This window comes from Lampetra fluviatilis, chromosome 32 (genome assembly GCF_964198595.1).
Source record: "Lampetra fluviatilis chromosome 32, kcLamFluv1.1, whole genome shotgun sequence".
Lineage (NCBI taxonomy): Eukaryota > Metazoa > Chordata > Hyperoartia > Petromyzontiformes > Petromyzontidae > Lampetra > Lampetra fluviatilis.
This window is the reverse complement of record NC_136306.1, coordinates 1,292,448-1,303,989: the sequence shown is the minus strand read 5'-3', so window position 1 is coordinate 1,303,989 and position 11,542 is coordinate 1,292,448. Positions and strand designations below refer to the sequence as shown.

General features: G+C 48.4%; 1 protein-coding gene across 2 annotated transcripts in view; it reads left to right on the top strand.

Annotated features, from left to right (window-relative positions):
• The first annotated feature begins 863 nt into the window (after positions 1-863).
• LOC144943613 (semaphorin-3C-like) overlaps positions 864-11,542 on the top strand; it is a 96,079-nt gene continuing 85,400 nt past the window's right edge. For both annotated transcript variants that reach the window (XM_078871231.1, XM_078871230.1), the window contains exons 1-2: positions 864-1,207; positions 5,482-5,710. In XM_078871231.1, coding sequence (XP_078727357.1) covers positions 5,593-5,710 — 118 coding nt within the window. In that variant the 5' untranslated portion in view covers positions 864-1,207; positions 5,482-5,592. The remainder of the gene's footprint in view (positions 1,208-5,481; positions 5,711-11,542) is intronic.

Genomic DNA, 11,542 nt, shown 5'->3' with positions numbered 1-11,542 from the left:
GTTTTAAACGGAATGCTCAAATTCAGCGACTTTTTCTCTATTTCCATAGAAATTAGACGAACGTTGTTCAATGTATAAACAGGAGGGATATTGTAAAGTCGATTACATCGATCGGATGAGCTTGGCCGACATGTGAAATAGGCAGTTGGAATGACGAAGCTGCTGGCCACGTTCTAATTGTGTTTTGTATTCACCGACAAACAGCGAGAAATTGTTTTGTTTTATTTTATTCGTGACTGCAGGGATCCATACTCTGGTTCTTTCGGTAAAGTCACGTAGGTAGAAAATAGAATAAATTAAATCACGACGTTTCGGGCGCAACACAAGCGTCCGTCATCAGGTGGGACAACCACATCAAGAAACAATTACTGAAGTGAGCAAAAGGGCTGCCGTGACAAGAATCACACTCTTGTCTTTAGACCGGACGAATCCGATGAGCTAGGAAGCTCTTTCTTGTTCACGGAACGTTCCAAGTCTGTCATTGAACGCCACCAACGTGGCGAGCAGCAACGACGACTTCTCACGGTCAAACAGTGGCACATCGAAGAGGCGGCGCAACAACACCAACAACAACACCAACAACGACGATGGGCCCACAATTAGTGCCAGCGCCCAAACAGCAACTCGATTGCCCCTTGCCTCCTCCCACCGCTGTCGCCTCCTAAACCATCGCTCCCCTCCGTGTGCCCTGGGGCATGGCCGAACTCCACACCGCTGCGGGCGTTGCTCGCGACCCCCCTCGGGGGTACCCCACGGGCCGCGAGTTCCCTCCCCACCGGCGGGGCCAGCACCCCCCCCCACACCACCCCCACCCACCACCCCCACCACCCCCACCAGCTCGCAGCTGAGCGCGCGGCCGCGTCACAGGTGGGGGAGTAAGGCGCGCGCCTCGCGCCAACGACCGCACAAGCGACCACGACGCCGCTGCCGCCGCCGCTGCTGCTGAGCACCTCGCAACGACCGCTCCGGCGACGTCCAGGGAAGAGCAAAAGCATCGGGTGTGGGACTTAAGCGAATTTAGATTATTTTTTGTTCCACTCCTCCTCCTGCTGCTGCTCATCTCTTTATCAGCGAATAAAGAAGTCGTTAACATTGTCACGTCGAAATAAGTTGATTCTTTTTTAAACGAAAAAAACTATTTAACAAAAAACAACCCAGAGAGAGAGAGAAGTGTTTCGCCAAGAGAAGACGTCGCCTGGAAGTGGAGGTGAAACATAAACACGGCGCGCGCGCGCGCGTGTGCGTGTGTGATGGAGAGGGCTTGTGGTGGGTGAGCTGTGAGTGTCCTGCTGCTGCTGCTGCTACTGATGGTGGTGGTGATACTGCTGCTCGAGTGCTGACTGCTGGTGCTGGTACTGCCGCTACTACTACTGCTGCTGCTACTACTGCTGGTGCTGTTACTGCTGGTGCTGTTACTGCTGGTGCTGTTACTGCTGGTGCTGTTACTGCTGCTACTACTACTGCTACTACTGCTGCTACTACTGCTGGTGCTGTTACTGCTGGTGCTGTTACTGCTGCTACTACTACTGCTACTACTGCTGCTACTACTGCTGCTGCTACTGCTGCTGCTACTACTGCTGGTGCTGCTACTACTGCTACTACTACTGCTACTACTGCTGCTACTACTGCTGCTACTACTACTGCTACTACTACTGCTACTACTGCTACTACTACTACTGCTACTACTACTGCTACTACTGCTACTACTACTGCTGCTGCCTCTACTGCTGCTGCTGCTGCTACTGCTGCTGCTACTACTGCTGGTGCTGCTACTACTGCTACTACTACTGCTACTACTGCTGCTACTACTGCTGCTACTACTACTGCTACTACTGCTGCTACTACTGCTACTACTGCTACTACTACTGCTGCTACTGCTGCTACTACTACTGCTGCAACTACTGCCGCTACTACTGCTGCTGCTACTACTGCTACTACTACTGCTGCTACTACTGCTGCTGCTGCTACTACCACTGATGGGGCTGTTCGCGCTACTCCTGGTCTAGTGATACTGCTGCTGCTGGTCTATAGTGATACTGCTGCTACTGCTACTACTGCTGGTCTAGTGATACTGCTGCTACTCCTGGTCTAGTGATACTGCTGCTGGTCTATAGTGATACTGCTGCTGCTACTGCTGGTCTAGTGATACTGCTGGTCTCGTGATAGTGCTGCTGCTGCTGATGGTCTAGCGATGCTGCTGCTGTTGCTGCTGTTGCTGCTGTTGCTGCTGCTGTTGCTACTGCTGCTACTGCTGGTCTAGTGATACTGCTGCTGCTGGTCTAGTGATACTGATGCTGCTGGTCTAGTGATACTGCTGCTGCTACTGCTGGTCTAGTGATACTACTACCACTGATGGTGCTGGGTTGCCCCTGGCTCTGGTTGTAGTTCCTGCTTTCCAGGCATTGCGCATTTGGGATCCGAGGATGGAATGTCGCATTATACATGTTAGTAATTATATTATCGTCGTGGACGACCCCACCAGAATGACAGAACGATGTTCACATTCTCATTTCGGAGCCTCCACAGACGGTCTCGCTCCATCCTCGAACGCTCTCCGAGACTGGCTTGGGAGACCTTTCAGCAATTGTCCTGTGGGGGACGCGGGGACCACAGCTCGCACAATCATTCGGACGCCTGTAGAGACTGAATGGAGCATGCGAACTCAATGGGGTATCTGTAAACGGATCGCCTTGTGTATTGGACCTGAATGTAAGATAGTCTGCACTTTAAAACAAAACACAGTTTTGGCCCAGCGTTGTACACGTTTAACAAGTAACTGGTATGTACATTCGAGTGTATATCCATTCTCGTTATCGCGGCGTTCGACATTAATTAATTAATTAATTATTCTATCAATGACAGCCACCTCTTTTTGAATGTGTTATCGTTTGTGCTCGCATCATCATCGTGCCAGGTCCACATGGATTGTGACGTTTGGGCCAACACGCGTCGCGGTGTATTTGGCCCCTTGTGCCTTGCAGCTACCATTTAGAAGTCGTGCTACTGCGATGTTATTTATCAACACTGATTGCACCCGGGAGCTCAACGGGCAGAATCCTCATGCTCGGTGAGCAAATTCGCGTTCACCGGAGCAAGAAGCGTTAACCAATACGGTGAATGTGGTTTATTTTTTGTTCAAAGACTACAATATGGAGAGGAGGAGGAGGGGGTTGGACATGGAGCAGTTAAAGAGCTGGCGCGTGTGCGATCGGCAAAGCCGCGATGTGAACACACGCGCGCGACTCTTGCACTGCTGTCTTGGGGCTTATTAGGTGCCGTTTATGAAGTCAGTGACGCATGTAAAAGTTATTGCTGCTCATTTCCCCCAACCCCCACCAACCCCTCCTCCGTTCCGTGTGAAACATCAAGAAGACGATCTCTGGCAACGTGTCTTGCACTCTGACGGTCATCGTAGATTCGCCAGGTTATCTGCCAAAGATAAAGATTCTCCCTCACCCCCCGTATAGCCTTGACAGAGTGTTGGGGCAAGTGCTGTTAGCTAGCAAGTATGAAGGCCGGAACGGTACACGAGGGGGTGGGTCGACCGCCTTTGTCTCCCCAGCAACGATGTTTACACACCGCACCAGGTACACATTTGAGGCTGAGTCGACCTAGGGGAGACCCCAGGACCAGTTTGAATAATCGTCACTGGTGCCGGCCGTGAGTGAGCGGTTCGCCGGGTTCGTAGCGCAGCGCGCTAACCGCAATTCAACCGCTCTCCACTGCTATCTGCCAATACACGCACACACTCGCACACGTGATTTGTAGCAGTGTTGTCACTGACACAACTTTTCGATGCGTCGGTGGGGCACGATTTCCTTGCATGTGTTTTGTGTCTGTTTTCCTGGGGTGCGATCATGTCATGCTGAATATTACATGTGGTTAGGATCAGTATTGAGAGGGGGGGGGGTGTGGAGGTGGGAAGAACACAAAAAATCCCCATCCTAATGATTGACGGGTAGCATTTGATGAAAAAGGTTCTGAAAAGAAAATAGTGTCTCTGTGTATAAAGCACGGCCTTAATTGAAAGCAGAGAGCGGCTGCCACAAGACATTATTGGCGTTCTGCAAAGACATGCTGATGGGTGTTCAGTGATTGCATCCTTCCGATGTTATTTTTCAGCATGTTCCTGCTTGCGTGTGTTGTTGGGTTCCGGTTGATGATGTAGAGGAATAGTGGGGTGGGGGGGCAAGGATGTGATGGCAAGGGAGGTTTTTTGTGGGGGTGCTAAAGCGAAGAGGGCATTAGGTTTAGTGGGGGCCAAGTCTGGGCAAATTGAGATCAGTCACTCACCTCACTCTCCATGCAGCCGGGGACAGCCTGTGCCAGATTGATGTTGCTGTGTCATGAACTTTGACCTGTCTTGGGTCTTCTCATTTTCTTGTTTTGCTCTTTCACTTTCTCTGCCAATTCCTCCCTCTCCCCCCCATCTCGACAATGTTTGTCTTCACTCCTCTCTTGCTGATTTGATTCAAACCTTTGAGCCAGCAATTTTTTTTGTGTATCTTCACCACAGCTGTTTTGGGCAATTGTCAAAGAGAAATGTTGTTTGAAAGGTTGTCCAAGAGCAGCACGTGTTTCGGTGCTTTGTACTCGTCTTGCTGAGCTGCATCTTTCCTGGCCATTATTTTCTCATTTGTCCCCCTATATGTTTGTCTCTTCCTCGTCTTTCGCCCGACAGTTAACAAGTTGCTTCCTCCTTGCCTCAGTGCAAGCACGTTTCTCCATGTACAATTTGCACGGAGTATGTTTTGACAACTTCATTAGAAATGTGTTTTTTTATTTTTAAGTTAATGATTACCCTTGTAAACGTTCACTCTATTTTCATAACCTAAATGTAACAATTGCTACTGCATTTGCATTACAAATGTGTGCTCTTCATATCGTGCGTGATTTCTTCCTAGTTGGTTTTGTTGCAATAATAATCCAATGTAGTGGCCTCGCCAGATATAGAGCAGTTGTTATACCGTCGTAATCATTTATGTCATGTTACTTTCTTCATGCAGTATGTCAGTGGAAAGATCATCGTGGCCCCTTGTGATTCCATCTGTTTGCAGTCCAAATCCTCTGGAAAGTGTCGACTCGTGCACTCTGTAAACAAGGCGGTGAGATTACTCTTGGGAATCTCAATTATTTTAACCGAACTCAATATAATAGGCATCGCAGTTTATCCAGAGTTATTGGAAATGGGCCACCCTATGCGCCTCAGGTCACTGCCTTCGGGCAAGTGAAAGTTGTGCTCGTTACAAATTAGCACGATTATGGGCAGTCGACTTTTCAAGCGCTGTCTTTTCCCACGGTACGCTTGTGCTCGTCCGCTTACTTTGCAGCAGTGCCTCTACCGCCACGCCATGGAAACAATGCAAGTTCGTGTGAGAGCGTAATCTACGTGGAGACTGTTTTTAAGTGGGGGGGGGCGTTTCAACCTCCCTTCGTTTAACACAATCGTTGCCTTTTTGTCCTGTTTTTGTATCCCATCAGGTGTGCTGGCTTGTTGGATACGCGAGACGAGGACCAGCCGAGCTGCTTAGCGCTTTGCCAGCCGTGGGCAAGTGGAGCGCAGTGGCGCGCGTGCCCCGTCGACGAGCGACCATGCGTCCAGCGCCGCCGCCGGTGCTCGCGCTGGCGCTGGTGCTGGCCTCGGCGTGCGGCGTCCTCGCGCAGTCTCCCCCGCAGCCGGCCGTGCCGCGCATTCAACTCAACTTCCGAGGTGAGCTGCGCCGGCGAGCCCTCGCCGTGACCTCGATAGTCCTCCGTGTGAATGAGACTCCTGCTGCAGTCCCAAGTGTTTCCCCGATCGCGCTGTGCTGTGTTAGCTCCGATGGTTTTTTTATTGGTCTTCGAGAAGTGTTCCAGAAAACTGCTCCGGAATGTGTGACACAACCCTAGAACGCATCGGGGAGATGTACGATCCACTTGGTTGGTTGGAAAAGAAACTACATTGTACTGGACTAGTCACGGTGGAAATCATGAAGCAATGCAAAAAAACAGCAGCAGCAGCAGTCACAACATCAATCAGGGTTCAGGCAGATGAAGCTCAATTTAGAGTTAATTGGAAGCAAAAACATGCATTGCTTAATAGAATTGAGCAAAAAAAATGCTCAAATTATAAATAAACTACCGAATAATTACAAATAATAATCATAATGATACAGTAATGCAACAATTGTATGCACATTAACATTTGAATAACCAGATATAGAGGAAGAAAATAAATAAATGAGTAAATGTTTACGTCCCACACGGCCTTCTGGGAGTGCATAATTTCAGCAGCCAAGTAAAGGTGTCCTCAAGGTAATTTTGGAACAGGGCAAAATTCACCCCGTGTAGCAGTGTAAGTAATAATTAGTCGAGATGTCTGACCCATAAAAACACGTCCTCTTCACAGAGTATACGTTCAGGCACCAGCGAACCTCTTTTTGCACATCAGCAGTTACTGTCGTCCGCTCACAGGAATGGGCAGATGATGAATGGTCTGCGATCCCCACTCCCATTCTCGGCATTGTCTAAACGCGCGCTCTGTTGCACACTCCGCTGGCGTTTGCTCAATGTTTGTCTCGCGACTCGCAGTCGGTCGAAGTGAGGCAGAGTTCACCGAGTTGCCCGTTCTCTCGGTTAGACGGTTTTTGTGTCTGCTCCTCCGGGTGTCAGGCCTCGCCCTCTCGAGAGAAAACGCTCTCTCTCTCTCTCTGTTTGCTGATTGTTGGTCCCATTGCTCTTGGGTCTCAAGTTGTCATCGTCATCGTCAGCAGCATGTCGGTTTATTGATGGTTGGTCTTCAACCTCGCGTTAACTTGAGATCAGTGGGGGTATCCTTTCCCTGGAACACCTTGTACCCGAAACTTTTCAAACTACTTTTATACTTGCACACGTACATTTAGCACTGTACTTTTATGCATATTATCAAAATTGCGATTAGTGGAGCTGTCAATAAATAAATAAACAGGTTATTAAATCAGATGTTAATGTAATGCCTGCATTATCAGACGTGTCAGTGTAAGAAGGGTGACGATTGAACACATTCTCTTTACTCTAAATGTTAAATCAGTGGCTTTTTTTTCTCAAGGCCACGAACAAATCCAGAGCACAAGAAACTAAACTCGACACACGTCAGTACAGTACGAATTGTGGAGTTTTCTCATTCCGCGCATTTTTTAATGTTGTGAACAGTAAAATAGTCCGAATAATAACGGTTGTTTTTTAATCCCGATAGTACTATTTAATAGCCTTTGCCGAATAAAGGGCAGGCTTGTAGAGATTTTACCAAGGGCAGCTGAAAAAACAAACGGAAATGGTAAAAAAACGTGTTTTTATGGAATAACATTTGCAGTGCAGCTATTGCAGTAGCCCCCGCAGTGTGCTTAGCACCTGCTTGGGCAATAATGATTTTTTTTTCACCTCATCGAACAAAGCCAGATATTCTTCAACTGCTCGCCACAATAGGCTCGACAGGCCACTTTACACTCGCTGATGGTTTTGATTGGTTCAGCGCAGCCGAGATCCCACGCCTGTTTTCCGCCCGGCAAATTGCGTGCGCTCGCACGACGCTCCCGCGAATTCTCTGCAAGCGTGACAGTCGTTACGCATCCGCTTCGCTGCAGTGAGAATGAACGATCGCGCCTTTTTTGAAATCTTCTCCACGCCGCTTCGGCTGAGACTTTGTCGCAAGGCGGGCGAACGCGTGGGCTTGTGTTTAGACTCGCGCAGCACCTGCTGCCTCTGAGACGGTACTGGGCGCACAATGCGGCGAGCCACTGATAGGATCGCCTCATTTTGTCTCGGAGATTGATAACGACCTTTGCGCGTTATATCTGCGGACTTGGCACAGGTGTGTGTGTGAAGTGGTGGTTTGTTTATCTCTCCGTCTTTGTTGTTGCGTGTGCGATTCTACATGTGTGCGCGCGTGTATGGTACTTTCACGTATTTTGTGTATGTTCCTTGCTTGTAACGCCACTGCATTCAAATGAATGAAAGTGCTTATGAATCCAATGCTATGTATTTGAGCTGTAAGCTGCTAACAGACTTTGTTATGCATTTATACAACAATATATTGAATTATGAGATCAATTTGTTAAGTACTGCAAGCACATTAACGTGTTTTCTTAAGCGAGTAAAAAATGTTCATGCCTGGGTGCAAGTGAGGGTGACGGGGGAGGGCTTTCGCTAGCGCCTTGAGGCCACAAAAGTGTCGTTCATATGCGGCCCTTTCGGATGCAGGTGCTCATCAAAGAGCAAACACTCTTGAGTGTGGAGGGGCATTAGGAGTTCTGTACATGTATTTGCTGCCATAGGGTGTAATGGTCAGCGCACTGGACTTGCGATCCAGAGGTTGCTCGATCGATCTACTGACGTGGCAGTGGGCACGATGGGCACGTTTCTGAAATCTATTCCACTTCTGTCCACCCAGAATTGTATCAATGGATACACCAACAGTTCAACAGGTTGTGTGTGGTGGGATGAAGTGCTGTGGCTACCGATGTTTGGGCAGGATGGAAAAGCAGGCCAAATAGCGTTCACCGTAAAAATAAGAAACTCTTAAACCGTGACACATCCATGCATGGAAGGTAGATTATTTTGCTGCTTTGAATTTCCACGTGGTAAGCCACTTTGTTGAGTTATCATTTGTGGCCAGGTTGCTTCTGAAGAATAAGTTAATACCTTAGTGGTCTTCGCCTGGTAGGATGGTTTCGTGTTAATGGTTTGTGTTTCAGTGATTTTTTTTTGCCTTTCTTGTACTTTGCACTCCTGTCGTGACGTTCTTACCCCGTGCCCCTACTGGACCTCTGTGAAAAGGAGCTTCATAGCTCATCGGATTCCTCCTGCAGTCTAAATACAGATTCTGATTCACTTTACCCAGTTATCAACATGGGACACCTCAGGGTGGTAAGCAGGTCCAAGCAGCGGTGTGGGGAACTCAGCAGGCGGTCTAGATCGCACTGGTTACTCCGGCAAACTCCAGGGACCCTCGTCGCTCGCGCCTATTCCCTTACCCCGGTCACACCCACACTTCACCTTTGTCTTATAATTGCAGTGGCCTTTAGCCGAGATTAATTGCCAATCTTCTCCCAGCTGTGCACGGGGATCACCTTTGACCGTCTCTTGTCATACGAACGCATGCATTATTGCAGCAGAGCACATCAGCTGCTCGCATTGCTTCTTGTGTGATGTGTCACGTTAGATGACAAAGAGACTGCAATAAAATAAACCCACTGGATGTGTAATGTATTACTTAAATGCACACGTTTTTCAAATATTGACATTTTGGATGACACAATTATTACACTACGGTTTCAAAGATTAATATAGAGGAGGGGGTTTGGCTTGATAAACACTAATGCTAGGTTTGTATTTCTCCTTTGGTTTATATTTTGTCAAATATTGTTGAAAACATTGTAATATGTCACGCCGAACATAGAAAGCTCTCGGGTTTGGGCCGAGGTTCGTGCTGGGCAGAAACGACATTTTTGCAAAGCGAAGGGGATTTTAATCGAACAGACAGTGGCTTTCTTTTATAAGGGGATTTCACAGCCTGTGGTTTCGGGGCATTGGCGTCGCACGGGCGTTTGCACCTAGAAAAAAAAGTGTAGTCCGTTTCAGGTTGGATAAGTTGTCCATGGTTCAGTGTTCCTGCCTCTTGGAATGTCGACTTGTGTCCGGTTGAGAATACAGCTCATTCTCCCCCCCTCTCTCTCTCCTCTCTCTTTCACGACACTTCCTCGACAAGTTTACCTCAAACGAGGGACGTGTGTCACGCTCGGCACTTGCATCACGATAAAGGTGTCGGTTACTTGGGATATTGTTCAGGGTAACTGAAGTTAGCGTAGTTGTTTTGCCAGTCATCGGCTTAGCAACGGTTTCACTCGTCTGGTACTGTGCTCCCTGCCAAAACTTGAAAATGGCTGTACCCTTGAGGCAGATTTCAGCAATTCCTGTGAGGTCTGTAATAAAACCGCTCTATGCTGATGGAGCAATTCTAATGTACAGTACTGGATAGTGTAACTCAATGGCATTGACAAAATGAAGCATGATTAACAACGGTGTTACAGTCTTTAAACCAAGAAATCCCTCCTCTCCGTGAATGACAATTACTCAAGATTAGTGTGTGCCCTGTTGCCTTTGTATCGATCACGCTTTTATGTTGTTGGGGGGACCATTCACTAATCGTGCCCAAATCGTATAACAGGTTATTTTGCTGCTGGAATTGTGCTCTCGATTGAATGACTTTGTCTGCTATTGTATTTGACATGCTCCCCTGTGTGTGGATGATGTGCTCCGGAGTGTGTGTTGTGGGTTAGCCGTCAGTGAATGGACTATTAATTTCTGTGGCTCGTACCGGTGTGGCATTTCACGCGACAAGAGGTCACGCGACAAGGGTTAGGCAGGAATGTCTGAGCCCTGAGTTAGGCCCGGCTAAGATAGTGTGGCTATGGAAAGGTATTTAGGCAATATTTTTAGGGATTATTACGTGAGTGTGCTGACTAGTGTGTTTACAGCCACTTTTGCAGGCAACACTTTCTCATGGCTGCAAGGTGTATTGTGTAGCTACTGAATGCCTATGCAGTTTTGCTCAACGTAGCTTTAATAAACTGCTAAATCCAGCAGATATGGAATGATATATTTAATTGACTGAGAATGATGGAATTCCCACTTTAATCAATACATTTTGGTTTGACTAAAGGAACTGCCTGAGTTTTAATGGAAGTAGTTTTGTTGCTTTTGGAGCCCTAATTGTCTGATGTCAAAAGTGTCAATAGACCAAGCCGGAATGAGCGCACAAGTCCAGCTCGCAAAATGTGCTTTGAAAACAACAACAAAAACTCCTCCGACTCTTTAACAGCCTACCGTATGACCAATATTTCCACACCACTCTTTCCAGAAATGTTCGCGCCGTTATAAAAACCCAAGAGTAGTATCCTCACGTAGCCACCCCCCCCGGCTTCCCATAGCACCCTGGGGGCCGCCCGACTGCTGCAACGCGCGCGCCCCACACCTCTTCAACAGGGCGCGAACTCGCGCGCGCACAAGCACGCAACGTGAAGGCATTTCCCAAACAACTCGGGACTCCTTGCACGTGCGTGCGCTACCATGGGGGCAGTGGTGCATGTATCTGTTCAGGGTGGCTGGCGGTGGCAGCGTCGGTGCTCCAGAATAAACAGCAGTTCTGCTGCGGTTGGAGCCACCGAACCGGTTCAGCCGACACTTAATCCTGTCTGTCTCAGCCGGTGCAGCGGAGGAAAGCCTCCACACACCACATTAGCAGCGTGCACCGCACGGCCAGCCGCCAGAGCCACGGATGGGGCGGTACGAGCGGAGTCCAGTTGGGTCGGTCGTGCCTGGCCCGAGAGAAAGTGTGGTGTGCGTTGTTTGTAGAGTAGCGCAATGGCACCAATGTGTAAAAAAAAATCATGTTGCCATTAATTTGAAAATGTGCAAATTGGTCGCGTGCATGTTTCGACTGATGGATTGCACGTGTTTAACAAACATGATAATGTGCCCGAATTTTCTGTACAAATGTAATCCACGTGAAGCATTGACATCACGA